General features: G+C 42.3%; 1 protein-coding gene across 1 annotated transcript in view; it reads left to right on the top strand.

Annotated features, from left to right (window-relative positions):
* The window catches only part of FMNL2 (formin like 2), a 281,409-nt gene extending 260,069 nt beyond the window's left edge, over window positions 1–21,340 (top strand). The window contains 11 exon segments of the mRNA XM_033112217.1: window positions 1,863–1,987; window positions 2,666–2,868; window positions 4,414–4,648; window positions 5,734–5,802; window positions 5,919–5,999; window positions 7,227–7,356; window positions 10,047–10,210; window positions 11,122–11,223; window positions 13,566–13,664; window positions 14,085–14,208; window positions 19,859–21,340. Of these exon segments, the coding sequence (XP_032968108.1) occupies window positions 1,863–1,987; window positions 2,666–2,868; window positions 4,414–4,648; window positions 5,734–5,802; window positions 5,919–5,999; window positions 7,227–7,356; window positions 10,047–10,210; window positions 11,122–11,223; window positions 13,566–13,664; window positions 14,085–14,208; window positions 19,859–19,968 (1,442 nt within the window). The 3' untranslated portion in view covers window positions 19,969–21,340.
* The last annotated feature ends 1,295 nt before the right edge of the window (window positions 21,341–22,635 follow it).

Raw genomic sequence — 22,635 nt, 5'->3', positions numbered from 1 at the left:
TTTCCCCCCTGAGAAAAGGAATGTTTTTCCTTTTAGGTTAAGTTTCATAGTTAGATCTAAGGCCTCCACTGGTGAAGGATTTTAGATTTCTTCGAGGGAAGAAGGAAAGCTCCTCCCCAGAACAAGGAAAAGCTGCTGGGTGCTGCTTTTCCATTTCCGTCCCACTAGTCTCCAGCTCTCTCCACGGTACACCTATTCCCCCATGCAGAGTCACTTCCTTTATCCTGAGCACTGTGCATCATGGTCACCTACAGGGCCCTCCCCCTCCTCCTCTGACACCCCCACACCCCAACCCCGTTCCCCAGTCAAAGTTAGGACAACCTTTCCAAAGAGAACTCCTTAGCCTGTGTTCGGATCTCAGGCTTATTCCCAATCTTGCTAAAGAGTTACAAGTAGGGCGGCTGCAAGTGGAATGACTTTTAGTGAGTGTCCTGAGGCCTGCCGTGTTTGCGGAGGGATGGTCGAACCAAATGTCACTGACCTGTCACCTAAGATGATGATAAGATCCCTTCACAGCCCTGCCCCCTGCTCCCTCACTATTGCTGAAGTCCCAGTGAGAGAAAGGTGTGTTCCTGTGTCCCAGGAAGGCCGTGGGTTTTCCTGGGCACCGTAGACAAAAGTCAAGTGTGGCGAGGCATCCGACACTGTTGGTAGTGGGGACTCAGGTGTCACATTCGGTAGTGGAAAGGCCTGGTTTGGCAAAGCTGTGTTTCTGTGTTCCTGCATGCTTTTGTATCGATTTATCAGATGACATTCCTGCTGTTTCTGTGGCCTTTGTAACTCTGGAGGAATGAAAGGCCGTCTGCCCCCCTTTCTCAGTTACCTCCCACAGAGGCGGACAGCCAGGTAAAAGCCCAGTGTGTGTTACATTTATTTTGTTCTGCACTGAAGTTCTTCTCCCTCCCTTGCTACCGAGAGAGAGAACCAAGTTCTCAAATAGTGTGGTGGGCATCCTAGGACAGACTTAAGAAGGCGAATATATAGAACTAAATGTTTTGGGAGGACTGCTTTATGATGTATAATTAACTAATGGAATAGTTAATGGATTGTTTTTTTTTTTTAGCTTATTTCTCCAAAGTGAGAAGAGTTCATGGATGACTTCTAGTAGACATAGCTGCCGCCTAGGGAGAAGTTGCTCTTCAAAAGAGAGGGGAAGGGACTCGTGCTGGTCTCAAAAAGCAATACAAATCCTGATTTCTAAGCACCCTTGCTGTCTTCTTAAACATTTCCTATTTGGGGCCATTCATAGCCTTTAGTCTGTTTGAAATAACTCAGCAGCCAATATAATCCTCATTATCTGAAATCATCCACAGGAATGTATCGCTTTGGCTGAAAATCAGCATTCTCAATGTTACATTCCTGGTGGTTTAGAGAGCCACTGTCTGTAGTCTCTGATCAACGTTTAAGATTTGTTTGGAAATATGGGTTCTAGAACCAAGAATTCAGGATGTCAAAATTCAACTCATGCTCACCAATATCAAACTAAATTAAGTCACACAGAGTGTTTGCCCTGTCTGCTGTCTAATAAAATTAAGAATTCTTGTTCCCCAATACTTTCTTTGTCCTAAATAAGCATTGCTCTAACATTGTGGCTGGAATGCAGCAATCCAGTTGCCTGCATTCAAAAACAAAAATCAGCCCTGGCTCTTAGACAACTTTAATGTAATGTTGTATCCATCAACCAAATGATGACCTCAGATTGCTCTGGTGAAAGCTCTGTGTGGGATTTTAAAACACTTGGGCGCCTCTTGCCAGCCTTCCTCCAGTGTTACTGTGTCATCTGCAAGGACTGTTGTCTGATTGTTCTTGAAGGTCATGGGGTCTTGGTGGAATCTTAATTTCGTTCTCTCTGACCTCTGTAGCTGTGAAAATTAAGAAGCCAATCAAGACGAAATTCAGAATGCCAGTGTTTAATTGGGTTGCCCTGAAGCCAAATCAGATCAATGGCACAGTCTTCAACGAAATTGATGACGAGCGAATTCTAGAGGTATCTTTCTCATTGGTTAGAAACATGGGGCTCTCTGTGCAGCAAAGCCAAAATGGGTGCTCTGTTAACCTGGAGGTTTCAGTGATAAAGTACTAGGGTTTTAAATGCCTTGATGGAAAGAAAAAGAATTACAGTATTGGAGACTAAAATTGAACACTATCTTTTAAGGTGGTTCTAAAACAATGTTTTAAAAAGTTAGGATAAAATTCAATAGTTTTGAGCATCTTCAGTGTATGCCACAAAATATCTATCTGTATATCTGTAATATAGCTATGTATACAGACAGATAGAGATAGATATATCTCACACAGTCTCTGCCCTTAATTTATGAAAGGACATAAAACTTTTTATTGAACAAAATGAATAAGGGCTTAGCAATCACACTCAGTAGCTGATTTGATGGAGAATTTTAGTCTGTGGTCACCATCCCCGCAAGATAATTATTGAAAGGCAATAGAATTGACTGGGGTCAGTTGTCTACTTTAGATTTCATGCCTGGTTATGCGACATAAGTCACACTTTAACCCAAATAGGAAAATAGAGCTAGTCATGGTCAAAGATAAGTATTGAACGGAAGAAGTAAATTCTTTGACACTTAAGAAACTGGGAATATTGTGGTTTCCTGACTTAATTTTTAAGTATAATACAACTTGCCTGTTTAATCCCTCTCTACCCCAGGATCTAAATGTGGATGAATTTGAGGAAATATTTAAGACAAAAGCCCAAGGTCCTGCCATTGATCTTTCTTCAAGCAAACAGAAGATAACACAGAAGGGATCCAACAAAGTGACGTTACTAGAAGCAAATAGGGCCAAAAATCTTGCCATAACTTTAAGGAAAGCTGGAAAGACCGCCGATGAGATATGTAAAGCTATTCATGTGTAAGTTTAGGGCATTCTGAAAAACTATATTCTAGTACATTTAGGATAAAAATAAAGTTGTTAGTACATGACAGAAATAGTTCATTCGTGAGGCGAGATCTAAGGAAGAAAATGGAGCTAGTCTTGATAGCCACACACCAGAGATTCCCTTTGTTAAGTATATGTAATTTCAGTATTTAGTAAAATGCTAACACAAAAGAGGTGGACCAGAAATTACCCTCTAATAATGCTGTATTAGAATGAGTAATTAATCGTTTTAGAATAACAACTGGATCACAACATCATTTATCTTGGTCTGCTCTCTTATATAGGTCTACAGCAAAGATTACATAAAAGGAAAGTTGAGTGGAGAATTGCAGATGCTAAGGAAAGGGAGAAAATATCAGTTTTCTCTGGACTATCTGAATTTTATCCAGATTTGTTGAATACAAATTTGATGGCATTTATGGAATGATACAATTCCATGCCAGATGCAAATACGATACAGATGCATATTTTAATTTATAACAATAGGAATGTGATTTCTATTGCTCTTTGTGCTTTCAGAACATTTTAAACAAAGTTCAGTTCTTTTTTTATCCTTAAACAGCCGAGGGGCATCAGTTTTATTTACTTTTCTATTAGGAGACTCTACTCTTCTTTTGGTCATGGTGACTTTCAAATATGATAAGGACATTATTAGATGTTTCAGGAACTAGTTCATCATAAATTTGTATTTCATAAATTTGATCAGAGATTCCTAGAGCAGTAAATGGCCCCAAGAAGTCATTTGTTCCAATTTCATGTCCTCAGCCAGGATCATAATCTAATAGTCTAGTGCATCGTATAGTCTGTACTGATTTCTGATGTCAAAACCTAATATGCATTTTGGTTTTTAATTTTTATTACATTGTTTGTCGTAGTGATTAAATACAATTATATTATTTTGCTGAAAACAAAGATTGTTCAGAGAATAAAATAGAGGTTGTAGCAAATACTCCGTTTGTTCAAACTGAGCATACATCTAGAAAGACCTGGTATTCCTTCAAGGGATGTATGCATTTAAGCCAAAACATCCATATGGCACAGGCATTTGGATGTATTTTTTTTTTCCTAAAGAAGAAAATATATACCAGGCTATTGGTCTAATTGAAATATTTTACAGAGTTCACCAGATATTCTATAATTGTGTGTATAATATTAATCTCTTTAAGTAGCACTTCATGTGCCTAAAACACCATGCCCTTGAACAACTTACCATAGATGCTTCCACCTTCCTTCTGTCTCTTTCTACTGTTATTTACTGTTGATTTCTAGAGTCTTCGAGCTATACTTATAGCCTAAAAGCCTATACTAATAGCTGAATGGGGTGATTGTGATAAAGTCAAGTTTTTCAGGAAGGAGCTGATGGAGGTGCTTGATGCACCGTCAGAGGGCAGCACCACGGGGCGTCTTCACAGTCCACCTATAAGGAAAGAATTGACTTGCAGGCTGACCAGATGGAGGTGTGGTTGAAAGGACAGGAGGTTTTCTCTCTAATACTGACATGTCCACATCTGTCTTCAGATTTGACTTGAAGACATTGCCTGTAGACTTTGTAGAGTGTTTGATGAGGTTCTTGCCAACTGAGAATGAGGTGAAAGTGCTCCGGCTCTATGAGCGGGAAAGGAAGCCCCTGGAGAACTTGTCAGATGAAGACCGGTTTATGATGCAGTTCAGTAAGATTGAGAGGCTCATGCAGAAGATGACCATCATGGCCTTCATCGGGAACTTTGCCGAAAGCATCCAGATGCTGACTCCTGTGAGTGCACCGACTCCGGCAGGGGAGGGCTTCCAAAGAGGTGGAGAATTGTGTTGTTGTTCTTTAAAGTCTCTCCCAGAATTGCACGTAAGCGTCATGGGCTCTAAAGACTCCTTCCCAGAACTTTCTAGACTGCATTGTTGTTTTGGCCATCTTTTTCATATTGTGTATTCTAAGTACATCAGAAAATGGTGACTTTCCATATTCCATATTGCTATTCTCCCTAGCAAATGCCATTTTCAGTGTCTGCAGATGTCCTCTGGATTTTAAAGGACACGCCAATACAGAGGACAAAGGAAAAACCATTTTCTCAAACTTAGTCCCCTCCTGAAGGTACCGTTTCTCTGGTTGGGTTGGCAAGCCTGAAAATGTGGCTTTCTAAAAACGATCCCATATTTTTAGGGAACAGGTTTATTGGCTGTCATTGGAAGCATTAAATTTACCATCAGCGTTGTCTTCCTTGGAAGTGTGTTGTGTTACACTGTGGTGATACACAATAGTAGCCAACCATCTCTTGTTTTTTTGTGGTGATCTGGTAGAGACTTATGAATATCGTGTCAATATCATAAACGGTTCTTTCCTAGTTCTGTTTCTAAATACACTTTTGTTAATTACTGATTATAATAACATGCCTGTCTGTTCAAGACGTGTTCTGACAGCTTCTAGAGGAGGATTATATTCTTTTGCTGTTTTTGTTTTCATTCTTGGACAGCTCCATTGGTTGAAAAACACCAATTGTATTAACACGATTAGAGGTGGTAGGAACTGAGCTCTGCTAGAAGATGCTACTGACCTCTAATTCTTTGAGTCTCATTGGTTATAGGTTTGTGATAAGCAAGTTCTGACATTACTTCTCGTTTCCAGTAGTTTTTAGTGAAGAGCTTGAATGTAATGATATAGTTAACCTGGCAGGACAATTTAAATTTCTGATGTTTAAGAAAAATAGAAACTCAGTATTAAGGCTTTAAGGTTTCAATGCAGGCCTGTTTTCGTCTGTGTTAATTTTTAGTTTCCAATTGAGTTTCCCAATTTTAACATCTTTTTTTTTCCCCCCCATCCCCATCCTTCCTTTGACTGGAATCTAGCAACTGCACTCAATTATAGCAGCATCTGTCTCCATAAAGTCGTCTCAAAAACTCAAGAAAATTCTGGAGGCAAGTGAAGTTTTCCTTGTATACACGTACAGAGGGGCTGACCTGTCAGCTGCGTTCCTCTGCCTGGGATGCTGGGCTGATGGGCTTCTCTTTTTTCTCTCCTTTATTTTTTGCAGATCATTTTGGCCCTTGGGAATTATATGAATAGCAGTAAACGAGGAGCAGTTTATGGATTTAAACTTCAGAGTTTAGATCTGGTGAGTGCACTAAGAGACATACGAGATCTATATGAGGGATAAAACATCTGGCAAAGGTCTTGGAGCACAGAGGGTCTGCTCTTGGGAGGGGCGAGCAGGACGTTTAGCTGAGGATCCTCTGATTGGGGGAGGAGCACGTGGTGTAAATTATCTGGAACACCATTTGGCGGCCAGCACTTAGAACCCTAAAAATACTTACACCCTTTGACCCAGTATTTCCATTTCTAGGAATCTGTCCTCAGGCGTCTCAATTATGCTCAGTTTTATTTATAATCACAAATAATTGGCAACAATATAAAGATGCAAGATTTTGGGAAATGATTAAATATGCTATAATGGTAGTTAATACGGTGACCTCTTCTTCAACTGTTAGAATGTTTGTGAAGAGCTTTCAAAGAAATAGATCATTTTGTGTTGAGGAAGGAAAGCAGGGTAAAGTTGAATATACAGTTTGAGTTCTGCTACGTAAAATAGGTTGAACACACCGAAAGGAAGGAGTTAAGATATTAACAGAGAGGTGGGATGGTATTGCAGATTTATTTCTAAGTGCTTTTTTTAAAAAAATTCTTATTATACTTTTCTATTTTTTTCTAAAAATGTTTCTTTTTTTAACCTGGATGGAAAAGGGTGCTGTGTTTCAGAGTCACCTGATTTATGTGAATAGGACTAGAGAAAACCTTGCATGGCACTCCCGCCACCCCTACCCCCACCATGCTGAGTGTGGGGCGTGTGGCCTCCAGGTGACAAGGTGGGGCAGTGAGTCCCCAGCGTGGGGGAGACATGGCTGTCTGATAGGGAGTGTCCCGTTAGTCACAGCTCTGGCTCCAGAAGGTCACGGTCCATTAAGCACATCTGCTTTGGGCCAGCAGAGGCTGGGGGAACAAGAGCCCGGCTGAGCTGAAGGTGAGGACTGTAGAGTAGGAGCCCTGGGGGTGGGGGTACCTGCACACTCCTGCCGCGGGGAGTTCTGTGATGGAAGGTGTGTGAACACTTATAGGTGCTCGGAGCCATCCCCAAAGTGGAGCATGTACCCTAGTGCTCTTGGGTAGGGTCGTCCTCGAGTCATTTAAACATCAGTGGGCTGGTTCACCAAAGAGCAAATCCAATCTTGAATCTCCTGTGGGATTTTTCTTTTTTTTTTGGTCCATGTTGGGGCATCTGTACTCGTTACTAACTCTGAGTGGGAGAACATCCCAGCATCTTTCACTCTTTCCCTTTTGTTTTCAGCTCTTAGATACAAAGTCAACAGACCGAAAGCAAACACTGTTGCACTATATATCGAATGTTGTAAAGGAAAAATATCACCAAGTGTCCCTATTTTATAATGAACTTCATTATGTGGAGAAAGCTGCTGCAGGTACTTGATTTCAGTTATTAATGTTACTCTCGGGTATTGAATGCCTTTTATCTTTGGGGAACCATCCCTGCTTAAACAAACAGTCCAGAACCCCTTGAAAAAGGCAAGGCTTAAACCTCAGAAGCTCTGAGCTGAAACACATGGGCTGTGGTGTTGCCCACTCCTGGGAACAATGATGCACTTGGACATGAAGGTGACCTGTCTCAGTATCCTCCCTGTAAAGATCTAGGTTTCTGGGCCTTGAGTACCTTCCCTCTTCCATTTGTTGCCCTTTTTATTCTACTGCTGTCCTTTGAAATATGAAAATGAGAATCAGAAAATCACCCGCAACAAATGTTTGGATTTTGTGCTGTCCTCCGTGCTCAGGTGTGGCAGTTCTAAACATTTTGCCTTTCGCCTGAGCACAAGTTAAAATATCAGTAGTTCTTACTTTTGTTGCTTTGCTATGATAGTTATGCATTTTCTCATTTAGATCATCAGTGACTCTGGGAGAGAGAGCTGGGCTGTACTAGGTAATCATATCCCCATGTTACAGATGAGAAAACTGACTTTTTAGAGATTAAATGTCTTGCCCAATGTCACATGGGTCACATGTAGTAGAAACAGGACTAGAACCCAAGTTGTCTTCTCATAGATACGTTGTCCAAGATACCATGTCCCCTCAAAGACTATTAGAATAGGGAACAAACAGCATGCAAATTGATCTCAGAGTTAGTTACAGGCTATTCCAGGCTGTAACTAACTCCTAATTTGTGATCTTGAACCCTGAGCAGCCAAGGTATTTATTACAGATCCATATTCCAAGGACCTATCCCAGACTTACTGCATCGAAGCTTCGAGGGTGAGACCTTCTCTGACTTCCTCAGACAGAGTCCGTGGCTGCTGCTTTTGTGTTCTTTTTGTAAGAACTCCGTACTACCCTCTCATGCAAGATTTATCAAGTTTCTTGTAACAGTTTGCATGTCCATTACAACTTGTGCATTTATGAGCATAATCAAATTTTATTTACCTTTTTTTAAATGTGATTTTTCAATTACAGTTGACATTCAATATGATGTTAGTTTCAGGTGTACAACATCGTGATGAGACATTTATATATCCTTATGAAGTGATCACCCCAATAAGTCTTGTACCCGTACGACACCATACGTAGTTATTACAATAGCGACACTATTCTTCTGTGCTGTACTTTCTATCCCTGTGACTATTTTGTAACTACCAAATTGTATTTCTTAATCCGTTCACCTTTTTCACCCATCCCTCCGACCCCCCCTCCCATCTGGTGACCATCAGTTTGTTCTCTGTATCTATGGCTTTAAGTTTTATTTACTTTATGATTCCCTTAACCCCTGACAAGTTGATGTAGGGAATAAATGAGTGAGCATATGAACAAATGAACGAATGAATGAGATGATGCACTGTTACTGGGATATTTGCTGCTGAAACCCTAATGGGGACTGAGAGGCAGGTGGAAATGACGTTGTGACTCTGGAGGACTCTGCCAGGCAGGCTGCGACAGACATTCTGAGGGGTCAGGGCTCACTTCGGCTGTTACCAGGATTTCTATCCCTGTGAAATGATTTTCCTCCTTTCAGGTTTTCCTTTGCCAAAATTAGGAGTTGTTTAGTATCACTATTCTAATTAAGAAAAAAAAGTTGGAAAACATCCCTATTTTACTAATTAATTAGCACATGGTTTTGGCCGAAATGAGAGTCCCAGAAAGTGTCATTTGAAAAACATCAGTGGGGGAAAATGGGGTGATGGAGGAACTCTCTGGCTGAATTGTTTTCTGTTTGCCCTCTGGTGCCCAGGTGAGCTGACACAGATTTTTTTATACCTTCACTCATTTATTCCCTCCCTCCTTCATTTACCCACTGAACTTTTTTGAATTCCTACTGTGAACTTGGCACTATCCTAAGCATTGAGGAGTCGAAGATGAGTAGGACAGTGTGAGTCTAGCAAGGGGAAAGCATAGTGCATTGTTCTGTGATTCATTCACGTGCAGAGTGAGTCAGGCAGTGGGGAGCCAGAGTGGGTACCTGGACCTCATGCAGGAGGCTGCAGGTGCGACCTGCTCTAGGAGGGTGGCCTCACTGCACATGGAGAGGTGCATGCTAATAAACCCTTCTGACGCAGGGAAGGGTTGTTTAACTAGGAGAAACTGTCCCTTGGGTTCTCATGGGCAGTACAACTCAAGTTCAACAGGTAAAATGCTCCCCCCTGCTGGAGAGCAACAGAAATGCAAAAGAGTTCCAAGTATTAGGTAGAGGGTGAGATCTTGGAACCTCTCTCTGTAGGCCAATAGGCCATCATCTCCTGTAAGAGAAGCCCAATCACTGTGTACCAGCACAGGATTTGGAGTCCACTGTTGTTGTCTGAACTCCATTGCTGCCCCCTCCTAACTCTGTGACCTTGAGCAGGCCATGTAACCTCTTTATGCTGCTTTTTCCTCGTTGGCAAAAGTGCGCTAGTGGTGCAAATGAATGATTGCATATGAAGAATTTAATGCAGTGCTTGGTAGCACTTAGTGAATTATTCATATTCAAGGATCTCTGCACTGAAACTGGAAAAGAGATCTAAGCCCTCATAAAGTCCTAGGTATCCTCTGAGAGCTTGGCTCACCAGCCCCACCCACTGTGGCTGTGACTTTCCTGGTTGAGGTTCACAGCTCATGGCTTTCTCTCCTTCAGTCTCCCTTGAGAATGTCTTACTGGACGTCAAGGAGCTCCAGAGGGGCATGGACTTGACGAAGAGGGAGTACACCATGCATGACCACAACACGCTGCTGAAGGAGTTCATTGTCAACAACGAGGGGAAGCTCAAGAAGCTGCAGGATGATGCCAAGATCGCCCAGGTAAGTACCTGTGCCCCTGGACACCACAAGGAAGTAATGGGATCCCTCAAAGCCACCCGGGCTTTGGGGTAAATTGCCCTCTATTTGCTGAGGGTAGATTTCTTACGTAGCTAATTAACACGGGGAGGATGTTTCTTAGTATTGTACCTGGAAGTGCCCCTGTCCTCACTGTCATCTTCTAGTTTGGGGTCTTCACCCTCTTCTCTAGAAGCCCTCCCTGTCCCCTCCTCCTAGGGTCCTTCTGTGTTCCTCCTGTATCCAATTCCATCAGCGAGCGTCAGACCTGGGCTCAGCAAAGCAGTGTTCCCCGTGTGCTGGGCTTCTATCGGCCCTCACCTCAAAAATCTGACACTCCACTGGGGATCAAGTTTATACACCTGAAAACGGCCAGAATGGACTGCACCCCATCTTAGAAGGGAAGGCAGAGTCTTGGGAAAACTCTGCAAGTGCATGTGGTCGAATGGCTCCCGTTGGAGGCTGCTGTCTTGTGTCCCGGAAGAATTGAAGCAGATGCTTGGATGTTCCCGACGTGGGGATACTGTAAGGAGCGTTGAAGCAGTAATTTGGGATTTAGAACCTCAGTGACTTCTAAGATCCCTTCTAGCCTTGTTGGTTTTAAGCTCATGGCCTTCGGAAGCTCATGAATGGAATAGCTTTGCGTGCACATGGACGTCAAAGTGACGGGGTCCGAGAGATGGATTCCTGTGCAGCACTATTGTAGTCAGGTTGCCCTTGAGCAGGCGTTGGGAGGGAACACCAGGGCTGTAGAGAATCGTGGGGAGGTGAGGGACAGAGAGGAGAGCCTGTGGGAACCACTGTAGTCCCTGCTGCTTTGCTGCAGCTCTTCCTCCAGAGCATCAAGTTCAAATGCTGGAACTCAAGAAGTTCAAGAGAAATTTGCTTCTTCACAGGATGCCTTTGATGACGTGGTGAAGTATTTTGGAGAAAACCCCAAGACGACACCACCCTCGGTCTTCTTTCCCGTCTTTGTGCGGTTTGTGAAAGCCTATAAGGTAAACAGAAGCGGGGGTCCTTTAAAGCCTCCCCTGGCATTATTTTCATTTTCAAGCAGGTGCCCTTCTAGAGCTGGTTCTGAGTCTGTACAGCTCTGCAGAGGCCTCCCCTGTTTGTCTGGGCAGCAGATCTGGGGGGTCAGTATGAGTCAGCAGTCGCTGGCCCTGTGGACGCTGAGCCCTCCTGCGGCCCTTAGCCCTTCGTGCTCCCTGTCTCCACCCAGCCACCCTGGGGCTCAGCCTGAAAACCAAAGCTCTTGGCTGCTCCCTGGGGCAAGTGCAATGCTGCAAGGCCATTGCTGCCCCATGGACTGTTCACCCTCGCAGGCCAGGCGAAGCACTTAGAAAACCCGGACCTCCCATGATGTTGAACGGGGTGAGTCCTGGCCTGTGGCCTGGCGCTGTAGCTGAGGTCAAGACCAGCCTGCTTGGGTTAGTCCTGCCCAGGCCTTCAGGCCATCCACGCCAACATTTCTCTGGTGTGGACAGAAAGATGGCTCGAGGACGGGCGGTTGCTCTGTTTCTGCATCTGGACCAATAATGGCCCTTCCTTTAAATGGGAAGCCCTCTTTGACATAATCCAGGGTCATCGTCTAGAAAAATATGTGACTCAACGAGGCATGTGTCAGAAGAATCTGTCCCTTGGGAAAGAACAACAGGGAGGGCATTAGGGGATTTTAGTGCACTTAGGAGGTATGGCAGTCGGTGTTCTCCAGGCTTGTCTCCATGTAACACAGGTAATGTTGGTGGAGGAAGGAGGAGTGTGAGTGAACTAGAGGGGAGGAGGGACACAGCAGCGTTATCTACCCTCTTGAGAAATCTCCTATTGGCTGTAGCGGCTCCCTTCCCCAGCGCTGCTAGAGGCTGATAGCTTTGGAGAGCCGTCCTTGGGCCTGTCGTTGAAACTGACAAGGTTACAATATTTAGACATCTTCTCTCCGCATGGCTTCGTGGAGCAGTGATATCACACATGGTTTGCAGAAGGCTAGTGTCCTTGGCAATGACGGTGAACACGAGCACAGCACAGAATCTGTGTACAAAAGACCCCGGAGGCGGGAGCCATGAGAAGGCGTCGCTGACTGGTTCTCTGGGGTTCCCCAGCTGGTAATGCTAGTGTGCTGTGGTCACTCCTGTTCGGTGCTGGGACCACATTTTTTCACATAAAAAATGACAAGTCTAACGTCTAAAGAGAAAACATACGCTATTTTAAAATTGCATAATACAAGCTGCAAAGTGGCTGTGGTTGGTCTCAAAACCTGATGCTTCGGCTGGGAGGTCGATGTGCAGGGCAGAAGGGAGAAGAGAAGCTGCCCTGGGGATCTGTGGGGTGTCGCAGGTCAGAGCCTGTCAGGGTGCCCCTTCCACATTATCATTTCTCCCTGCGGTCCTGTTAGCTGGCCCCTGGAGGACTTGCCAGGCAGTGATGTTGCCCTAGATATTAGGTAAGGAGTCACCTGCCAGCCTGGCACTGAGTTAGGGACTTTGTGGACAGGTGTTGGGGTTTGAAGATGTCATCTCTCCTTTCCCTTCCCAGGTTCGGAGCAAAATGAAACTTTAAGACAAAAGCAACAGATCAAAATGTAAACTTTATTACGGATAAAAGCTAGACGGGAGAATATGGGGTGTATCTGTGAGCTTACACTTTAGCCTTAAATTAGATGACTTATCAGTTCACAGCTAGACTCTTTAGGACTTCACAGAAGACTTCACGGAAGTCTCTTTAGGGAGGCTGACTTCAAAAGACAGAGAATGCTCAAGGGGGCTGAGTTGAGGTGAGCCTGTTCATTTTCTCATCCCAAATTCACCAGTCACTCCCTCTCCCTCCGTTGGGAAGAAGTGAGCTGTGGATAAAAAGCCCAAGAGTGTCATGCACTGAGGCTGCTGAAGGAAACAAGAAGCAAGGGAATGGAGCTTTTCCCCTAACAATGGGCAGAAGGAGAGAAGTCTGAGATCCTACTTTCAGAAAAGCTGTAGGTAGGTGGACAGATTCTGGAAGCAAGACAAACTCACACAAACATCACTGAGCAGAGCTGCCCGAAGGTTAGGTCCCCACCACATCTGTGGGACTGAGACTAAGCAGCGGTGTGAGCAGGGAGAGAATAATCAGGAAGGGACTGCTGGATGAGGTAAATTTCAGCTACTAGATTTTGAAGACATGTGATATAGACAGACAGTGAAACCTGGAATCAGAGTTATACACAGGCATGAAGTGTAGATCTTCTAAACCTTCCATTTACTCTAATTCCTGGCTCACCAAGGATTCTCTTAAGATAGGTTTTACAGACTCTTGGCTGCTGTCATTTCCACTGACATAACCTTTTGATTCTCTTGATTTTACCCAGCAAGCAGAAGAGGAGAACGAGCTGAGGAAAAAGCAGGAACAAGCACTCATGGAGAAGCTTCTGGAGCAGGACGCTCTGATGGGACAGCAGGATCCAAAGGTAAGATGGGCCAGGCTCCTTCCCGGAGTGGCCCTTGTGTGAGGGAGGCCTGATGGCTCCTGGGAGGCAGGGAGGAGAGAGGGGCAAAAAGCCGTACTGGCCCGGATCCCTACCACTTCCTTCTAGGGCTTGGCAGCTTGGCAAATGGGTATTTGCTCGTTCATTACGTTGTTCAGCAATAACTGGAATGAAGCTGAGAGCACGTTTGTGTTAGTGTTGCCGCGTTTTAAGAGATCTTCAGTGAAAGTTTGTTTTCTTCCCAGAAGCTTTCTGAGTGCTTCTCTGTTTGAGCACAGTGTGGGGATGGTGCTATTTGCGTTTCTGGCTGAAGCTGCTTATTAGAAACAGTGTTCAGACACATTTTGGATTCTCCAGTGAGTGCTGGTCCCACTAATCCCTGCCATACTTCTTTCTTCTCAGTCTCCTTCTCATAAATCAAAGAGGCAGCAGCAAGAATTAATTGCGGAATTAAGAAGGCGTCAAGTTAAAGACAATAGACATGTATACGAAGGAAAAGATGGTGCCATTGAAGATATTATCACAGGTAAAAGATATTTCCTCATTGTGGCCCGGGACCCCCACTGTCCTCACCCATACTGAGCCCCCTGCAGATTTTGCTGTTGCTTTTGTCCAGTTTATAAGTTCTTGAGTGGACTTTATTCAGATCTAGGATTATGCAGAGAGGTTCCATGCTAGTGTTTGAAGTATATTTACAGTAGCCTGTATATTCCCTGTCAAAGAACCCCAATATTCTCTCTGAAAAATTTCTTTATTTCTCAGTATCGTTGGAATCCTGTGCATTTCACCACAGCTCCTTCCCCTAATGGTTTTCCATTGTCTTCCATTTGTCACCAAGCTCCGTTTTCTTCCTCATGACCACTCCTTCCCATTTGTCTGATTACTAAATACTGTGGACAAGTATTTGTACTGTGGACCATTCAGGGGTCTGTACTAACTAATGCAGATTTTTCAGACATGTTCTTTGAAAGCCTCTTGACTCATTAAAAGTAACTGAAGACAATGAGAAATCAGGAGCTGGTGTTTTCATTCAGAAGGGCCAGTGAACTCCCAGCCGAGGGTTAGGGAATGGTCGGTCATTCTGTCAGCTAAGAAGGGTGCCTAACCCAGCTTGGTTTTTGTCTGATTAAGTTGAAGTCCAATGCTTTCTGCTGGGCCCAATTCTCTAGAGTTTCTGCCTTCTCTCTTACAGATCGGGACAATAATTTGGGTCACTGTCTTGTGGCAGTGGCTGCAAGTGACTTTCCTGTCATGTCTGTTGCATTTGAATACTGTTTATCAGCTTCTAAGATGCTTAAAACTTTTTATTGTGAGGAATTTTTAAGATATGCTCAAGTACAGAGAATGTTTGATGAGCTCCCACGTACCCATCACCCAGGAACAATCTTCAGCTCAGGGCCAATCATGTCACATGCCTGCTTCTGCCTACTTCCCTTTCTCTAACCTCTGGGATTATTTTGAAGCAAATCCAAGACATACACTTTCATTTGGAATTATTTCAGTATGTATCTTTAAAAGATAAGGACTATTTAATAAAGCAAATATACCCATCGTACCATTATTACACTAACACTTCCTTGATATCAAATATCAAAGAAGTGTTCCCAATTGTCCTAATTTTTCAAAACTCTTGGATTTTTTTTTTTTTTTAACTCTTCCACTTTTGACTTCTCATTTCTTGGTAATAGCTTAGTCAGCATTGTAAATAAGGATCCCAAACTGCCAAAACCACACATTTTTTTCATCAGCTCAGACCCAATGAAATAAAATAAGTAAATAAATCACTAAGAAGGAAGTCGATAAAGAGTTCCTAGCCCGGAGTAAAGCAGTGTAGGTTTTGAGTAGATAGGTAAGTGGCTGGTGAAAATGCCAGTCCCTATATACAGTACAGTACACGTGATTTCTGTATATATTGGCCTGCCGGTGTCTTAATGTTCGCTTGCAGTGGCTTGCAGGTAGCCCCCAGGTAAAGCCTTCATTATTTAGCATCTCTCCTTGCCTCCCTGCATTGAGGCAGAAGCTCTGCTCTGAGCAAGACCAGGAGCCGTCCTCCTTGGGGGAGCACCTCTTACCTTAGGTGCCATGATGAAGATTACTGACAGCTAGGGAAGCTGCCAACCTCGCATATGAAGAACGTAGAGTTCCTTTTCCGTCCGTCTGTTCTCACTCTCAATGACACCTGGCTTATAAAATGAACGAAATGTACAGTTGCTGTTTGCCTGCCCTAATCATACATCTACAATTGGAGAGGACAGTGAATATCTGCTTATGAAGCATTGTTTATTCTCCTAGGACTGTTTTCCACTTGTAACCCACTACCAAGCCCTAGACTGAGTACCTCTTTCAGATTCCATGAACTCACTCGGGTGCCTCTTGCTTTGCCCCTCTCCTCCCGCCTCCCGTCCCCATCCCCCCATGTGATTAACCAGGCACTAACTGTGTACTAATGCACTAGATCTTGGCCTGTCCCTCTCTTCTCTTTGTCTTGTTCGGCTGTCGTGGTTGCTGCAGTGCTGAAGACTGTGCCATTCACTGCTCGCACCGCCAAGCGTGGCTCTCGATTTTTCTGCGAACCGGTGCTCACTGAGGAATACCATTACTAAACTAGTACTCTTTCTCACCTGACGCTCTTAAAAGGTTGCTCCAGATTTTTTTGACCTCTTATGACCCCCTGTGTGTCTGTCAGGGCCACCCAACATGCTAGCATGGAAGTGCCATCTCCACCGTGTTGTGTTGTATGTTGTCGTCATGCTGCATGGGTTTGCGATTCAGTCATAACTGCTTGCTCGCTGCAACTTTCAGTACGTATGAGAATTCCACGTGTCTGGATGTGTATTAGCTGAATTAATAGAGTTGCTTGCAGATATTTCCAGAATAGTAAATAGAACACTTCTTTGAGAATCAGGATTGGGACCAACTACGTTGCTAATAAGATTTTTGGGCTAATAACCTTTAAACAAAAAGTGATAGTCATGAATAGCAATAACTACTGTACCTAACATTTATTGAGCACTTACTGTGTTCTAATAGGTTTACAGATGTTAAACCAGCCTTCTTTTCGTACTCATAGAACATGCTTTGATACTAAAGTGAGCTGCTATATAAGCGCTCGGGAATGCAGGGTGCTCTAAAGTTGCAGAATGATTTTCAGAAGGAACTGGGAACTATGCACAGCTGTCGATTGGGCCTTAACTGTCATATGCAGTCCATGGCCGCTGTCCACAGTGTAATGGAGCCCATGGAACAAGCTTAACACAGGGAGCTTTTTTGACTTAGAAGTCTGTATAAGCTGATATAGGCAATCCATAACTTTATACTCATCTGTTTTCCATCTGAGTGTCAAGCCCAAGTTCAGCTATCAGCAATTCCATTATTGGAGTAAGGCTGTGCATCAGGAAGTGAAAAACAAAGGCTTAGGAGCTCCTTACCGTCTTCATCTCATTCATGCTTCTTCCCTGGTGTCTGTGTTCCATGTCAAACCCAGGGTATTTCTTTAGTGATGAGATCATATCTGGACCTGCTTCTTTGGTCAGGATGGTGGCACCAGAATACCAATATGCAAATACCTATCATCAGAAAATGCCACTGCACCGTTCTTAAAAGTTTGAAATAAAATGATCAAATTGTCCTAAGAAGGCTGGACTTAGTTCCTAATGCCTAGATAAGAAACAAACTTCTCTGCAGGGCCCAGTTCATTAGAAGAGAAACAAGGGAAGTATATACTCTAAATGGAAATAGCTATTGTTTGACTCCCATGCTGAGATTGACATGGAACTGGGGATGTTTTTATTTTGTGGCATTAACTCTTCTATAATTGCACTTGTTATGTATGTTCCTCTGTCTCTGAAGATATCAAAGTACATGGTGTGTTGTTGCCTGCTCTGCAGTGTACTTACCCACCAGTGCTTATTAACCAGGCTAGAAACTATCATCTCCTTGGCTAATGTTGACTGTCGGTTTTGCTGCTGAACTATCTATGGTTCTGGAGCCAAACTTCAAAGCAGCTTGAATCTGGGTGGTCAGCAAGCTGGGTGGGAAGACACTGTCATCCTTCCCTTGTTTTATCTAACACCTCATGGTAAATGGCCTCCCACTTTCTTCCTCTGTTGGCTAACGTGCCCAGGAATGTTAAGCACTAAGTTGAATTGCTTTCCATTTTCATCCCATTTTTACTTAACCATCATTTTGTGTTTTTGTTTTTGTTTCTGTTTAGCTTTAAAGAAGAATAATATCACTAAATTTCCAAATGTTCACTCGAGGGTAAGGATTTCTTCTAGCACACCGGTGGTGGAGGATACACAGAGCTGGCAAGCATCACTTTTTACTTAGCTTCCTCCTCTCTCTGTATGCAGATCAATGGTTTCAATCTATGGCTGAGGGTAATACTGGTGCGAGTCTGACCAGGGAGAAGTCTGTGTACCTCACTTCCCAATGATGTGAAGCTGAGCCTCTCTGTTGGACTCTTTCTGGCCTGCTTCCATGTTCTCAAGTGTGATGGCTTGGGCAAGGGTTTTTGCTGGTGATTGTGATTGCTTTGGGTGCTAGGCTGTCCTTCCCTTACCCCCTTCTTGGTCTTTGAGTTATTCAGTTCACCCCTTTTACTTGAAGAAATTGCGAGCCAGTCCTGGCCAGGGAACATGATCTATAACCTTTGAAGAAGGATTAGATCTTTAAAAATAATTTCTCAGAGGACTCAGGAATCACAGAGCTGCAGGTCACTGCATGTCTTTGGCAAAAGTGGACTTCTTTTACTTACCCGTCCCTTACCACTGGGCCAGGAAGCAGAGGCTCCAGGGGACTGTATGCAAAACTATACTTTGCTTGAATTTAGGAGTTGGGCAAGGTCCCAAATTCCAGTGAGTCAGGAGCTAGTAGGTTCTGTGCTGAACCTGAGAGCATCGTTCTCAGCACTCACTCAGCTCCAGCTTGTTTTTGCCATGTAAGAATTTGGGCCCAGTATTGCCAAATCCCCCCGTTTTAGAAGAGAAGTCAGAAACCCTGGTTTTTATGTTACCAGGAAATTAAATTAATATAAGTCGGGACCAAACATTCTTGGGCCAGGTATGGCCCATCAGTTCCATTTTTCAGTCTACTGAGTAGGTGAAGAGATAAAAGCGATTTCAGTCTGGCTTAAATGTTATTTGTTTGTGTTTCCCTTTCTAAATGTAGAATGTTTCCTAACAGAAGTCAAGAATACTAAGTTAATGAAGGAAACATAGTAATTAAACAAAACAAGGGGAAGAAGTACGAAACCTGCTTTATTTTTTCACTATGCCCTGACTCCGTCAACAGGCTACCTGTCTTATTCATCAAGAAAGCGTGCTTTCATACTAAGAGTGCTTACATAAAATTCCTCGTTTACCCCACTTTATCCCTCTAGAACAATGCCTGCTTGAACTGATATGTAGTGGTTGATTCATTCAACACGGCATTTTTTTTAAAAAAATTAAATATTAGGTATTCTGTGAATTCGCAATACCAATTGGAGAATACAGGAGGGCCCGTATAATTTCTCCCCACAATGGAAAAAAAAAATTGGGTGGCAGCAAAGAATGTTCAGAAATGGAATATTATTTTGATTTCGTGATTAATTTAGTGGTTAATTGAACTAAATTATGTTTCTAATTCACACAATAAAAAAACTGACCTTAGCTAATGGATAAAAATAATCGAACCTGTGTCTGCAAACTAAGCATATGTTCCTTCCTTTATTAAAACTTCAGATGAGGAAAGGGCAGTTGTTATTTTTAGTATTGCAGTTTAAAATTCATTGCAATTATTGTTTGTATTCAGGTTTCCAGAAGGAAAGGGAAAAAACCCTAAAAAACCCAAAAAACAAAAAAACACCTAAGCCATATTTTTTTTCAGTTTAGGAAATATTTCAAAATAAGACTTCAGCTAGCTAGACTCTCTGGCCAGTGACAGGAGCAATCTCCTCTCCTGTGTATTTTCCTGGAAGTTCCAGAATCCCACCAGTATTACATTCTATTTTGTTTGACTGTAAATATTGAGGACAGAGTACATATTTTGGCTCAAATACTCAAGTGAGTTTGAAGGGCCCCTTAGCTGACTCTTCTCCACAAGCTGCTTTGATTGGCTGCCAGCTGGCCTTTGTCTTGCTTAGACCCAGGATTTTAAATGTTGCAATTCTCTTATTGGTGCTTTCCTTTTTACAGATCTTAGAAACCAACCATACAGACGAGCCGATGCGGTGAGGAGAAGTGTCAGGCGGCGCTTTGATGATCAGAACTTGCGTTCTGTTAATGGTGCCGAAATAACCATGTGAACCTGAGACTTGCCTGTATGAATAGAGGGTGTGCGTGAAAGAAACCACCCACATGAACTTGATATGCTACCATTTAACTGCAGCCTTGAAAATAGAGAAAATATTCTAAGGGCTCAGGTTTAGCAAACATAGGAATTTTAAAATGATGGGCTCTCCTTTCAACCTTTGTTAACAAGTGCCTAAATGTGGAAGTACCTGCTCAGATTAATCAAAGCAATAGGATTTGATTTGATTAGGTATCTTTTTACACCACTATGTTATCCAATTTTTTAATCAAATTGTAAATTTCGTATTACATGCATTACTTGCCATTGTGAGTATCCCATGATGGCCCACCCTGGTTTCCTGATAAGTTGTAAATAACATGGATACATCTGCTGTGGGCTTTCTTTGCTCAGATGTCTCTTAAGGAATTTTGTGTTTCAGCCATACCTGTCAACTTTGTAATTTTAAGGGCTTGCAACATGGAAGAAGGAAAAAGTCACACGATGAACTCCTGTCCATAACCAAGCCCCAGCAAAGTACAAACAGGATGCAACTGCAGTAGCACAGGAGAAGTCACTCAATTGTTTCCTTTCATTTCACTACTTCTGTGCTAGGGTAAGATGCCCTGTGAGAGATTCACCGGTATGAATGCAAGGATATGCTGGCATACAAATGTTGTATAAAACTTATTTACAATACTGTGTTCTTCAGCTAGAGGCAGCTTTAAAAATAATGCAAATGTATTTATTAATTAGCACTAAACTTAACATCTCAGTAATCAGTATTAGGATTTCTGAGGACCATTATGGGTCAAACCTGGGAACAGAAATTGGTGCCTTGCTAGCCAGGGAGAAGTTCACTAGCTCTATCAAGTACTCAAGATTACTTCTGCTAATAGTGGTAGTAACCTGGCCTTACACTCCTCTGACAATCGTTCCCCCGACCCCCTTTCTTTCTGTAAACTGGAAAAGATATACTTGGCATCATATATCAAAGCTAAAGAGTTGCATTTCCCAGATTACTTTATGGGGAATTGCAATTAAGTTGCTAAAATATTCACATTGGGATTAAGTTTAAATGATATTTAATGAGACTAAATGGCCAACTAAGTCAGTTATTTTTCCTTCCTCTCTGGCAGGGCACTTGATCCATTCCAAAGTCAAAAACTGGACTGAAGCTAATTTGTACTTTTCATTAATATACATTCTGCTTCTGGCTTACCTTCTTGGTACATTACGTCAATATATTAATTGTAAAGTTTATTGTATAGTATTTAACCACTGAATTTCTTATTTTATGTTGTGCTTATGTGAACTCCTTGGTGAAGGTCCAATTTTCCTTGGATAATGTGTAGTTATATGATCTCTTTTTAAATGTACAGATATTTTGCTATAAAATTGGTGCAGTTTTTTATGGTTTTTACACTTCTCTTTAATTCCCACCTAAGCCTCTGGGTAATATTGTAAATATTGTTTAAAAATGCATCAACCTATGCTATACAATCTGAATGTTATTTTAACTTATAGTTTTTTTTTAATATATATATTTAACTACAAGGACAGTTTAGGGATCAGTTAACATTTCACTTTAGCATACCTATTTACATAAAGATTGCTTTTAAACTGCCACCTGCCAGCACATTTTCATAAACGTGTACTTTAAAAGAACATGCCAAGATTCTGTCTGTTGACTCAGCATTCATTTTGATGAAAAAAGCAACTCAACCAAGAAGACACACAAGTAGTTTGGTCCTTTACCACAAGCAGCTGTTTTCCAAAGCTCAGTGCTGATGAGCATGTATTAAAATAACTGCCTATTTATTAATCTACAAATAGACAGCAATGTTGGCATGTTCTTTTCTGTTTGTCTATTAATGGGCCTGCTTCTTAGCAATATTAGAAATGTTTTATAAAAGCAGTTCATGTTACTTTTCTGGTCTTTTCATGGCATATGAGCAAATAAACTATTTACACTACTATTCTGTAATACGTTGTAGTCTTTTGATGTATTTTAGGGGTTTTGCCAGTTTTATGTATACTTAATTATCTTCTACAAAGTGTCTTGCTACTTAAACTCAGAATCTAAATATATTTGGTAAATTTTAAGTGAAATGCCTTCCTATACAAACTCTTGAGCACTTGCCGTACGGAAGGAAGGAATCAAATAGATTTTGATTGTGAGGGACATCCAGCTCCAAAATCATACCTTTTAACTTATTCCTTCCAGTTATCATTGTAATAACTCCAAGTTATCAGAAAAGTGTAGTAAATTGTTTTTAGTATATTCTTTTTAGGGAAGCGAGGAAATTTGTATTTTAGAAAATTACACAAGTGGCTAAAAAACAACTGAGGGGTGTAAACTTGTCACTTAAGAAATCACTGTTGCATTAGTCTTTGTTCCCAATCCAGTGCTTTTCTCGCTGTACCAGTCATACAGTGGCGTTGAAGCTTTATTTTATAAATAGGGGGAGAAATTAAGTTCAGCAGTAAGAATCTCCAGTTAGTTTCGCACAAGGACAATGTTCCTCATGGGAAAAGAAATCAGACTTTTAATCTGCCAATTCTGAATGTTTTCAAACCCAAACTACAGGAATAAGTTCAAATGAGGTTAGGATCAAGGGCATTCTATATCAGTAACATCCATTTTTAAAGATGTTTACCAGTGACTCAAAATTAAGTCCTC

Source organism: Rhinolophus ferrumequinum, chromosome 8, assembly GCF_004115265.2.
Source record: "Rhinolophus ferrumequinum isolate MPI-CBG mRhiFer1 chromosome 8, mRhiFer1_v1.p, whole genome shotgun sequence".
NCBI lineage: Eukaryota > Metazoa > Chordata > Mammalia > Chiroptera > Rhinolophidae > Rhinolophus > Rhinolophus ferrumequinum.
This window is presented reverse-complemented; position numbering and strand designations above follow the sequence as displayed.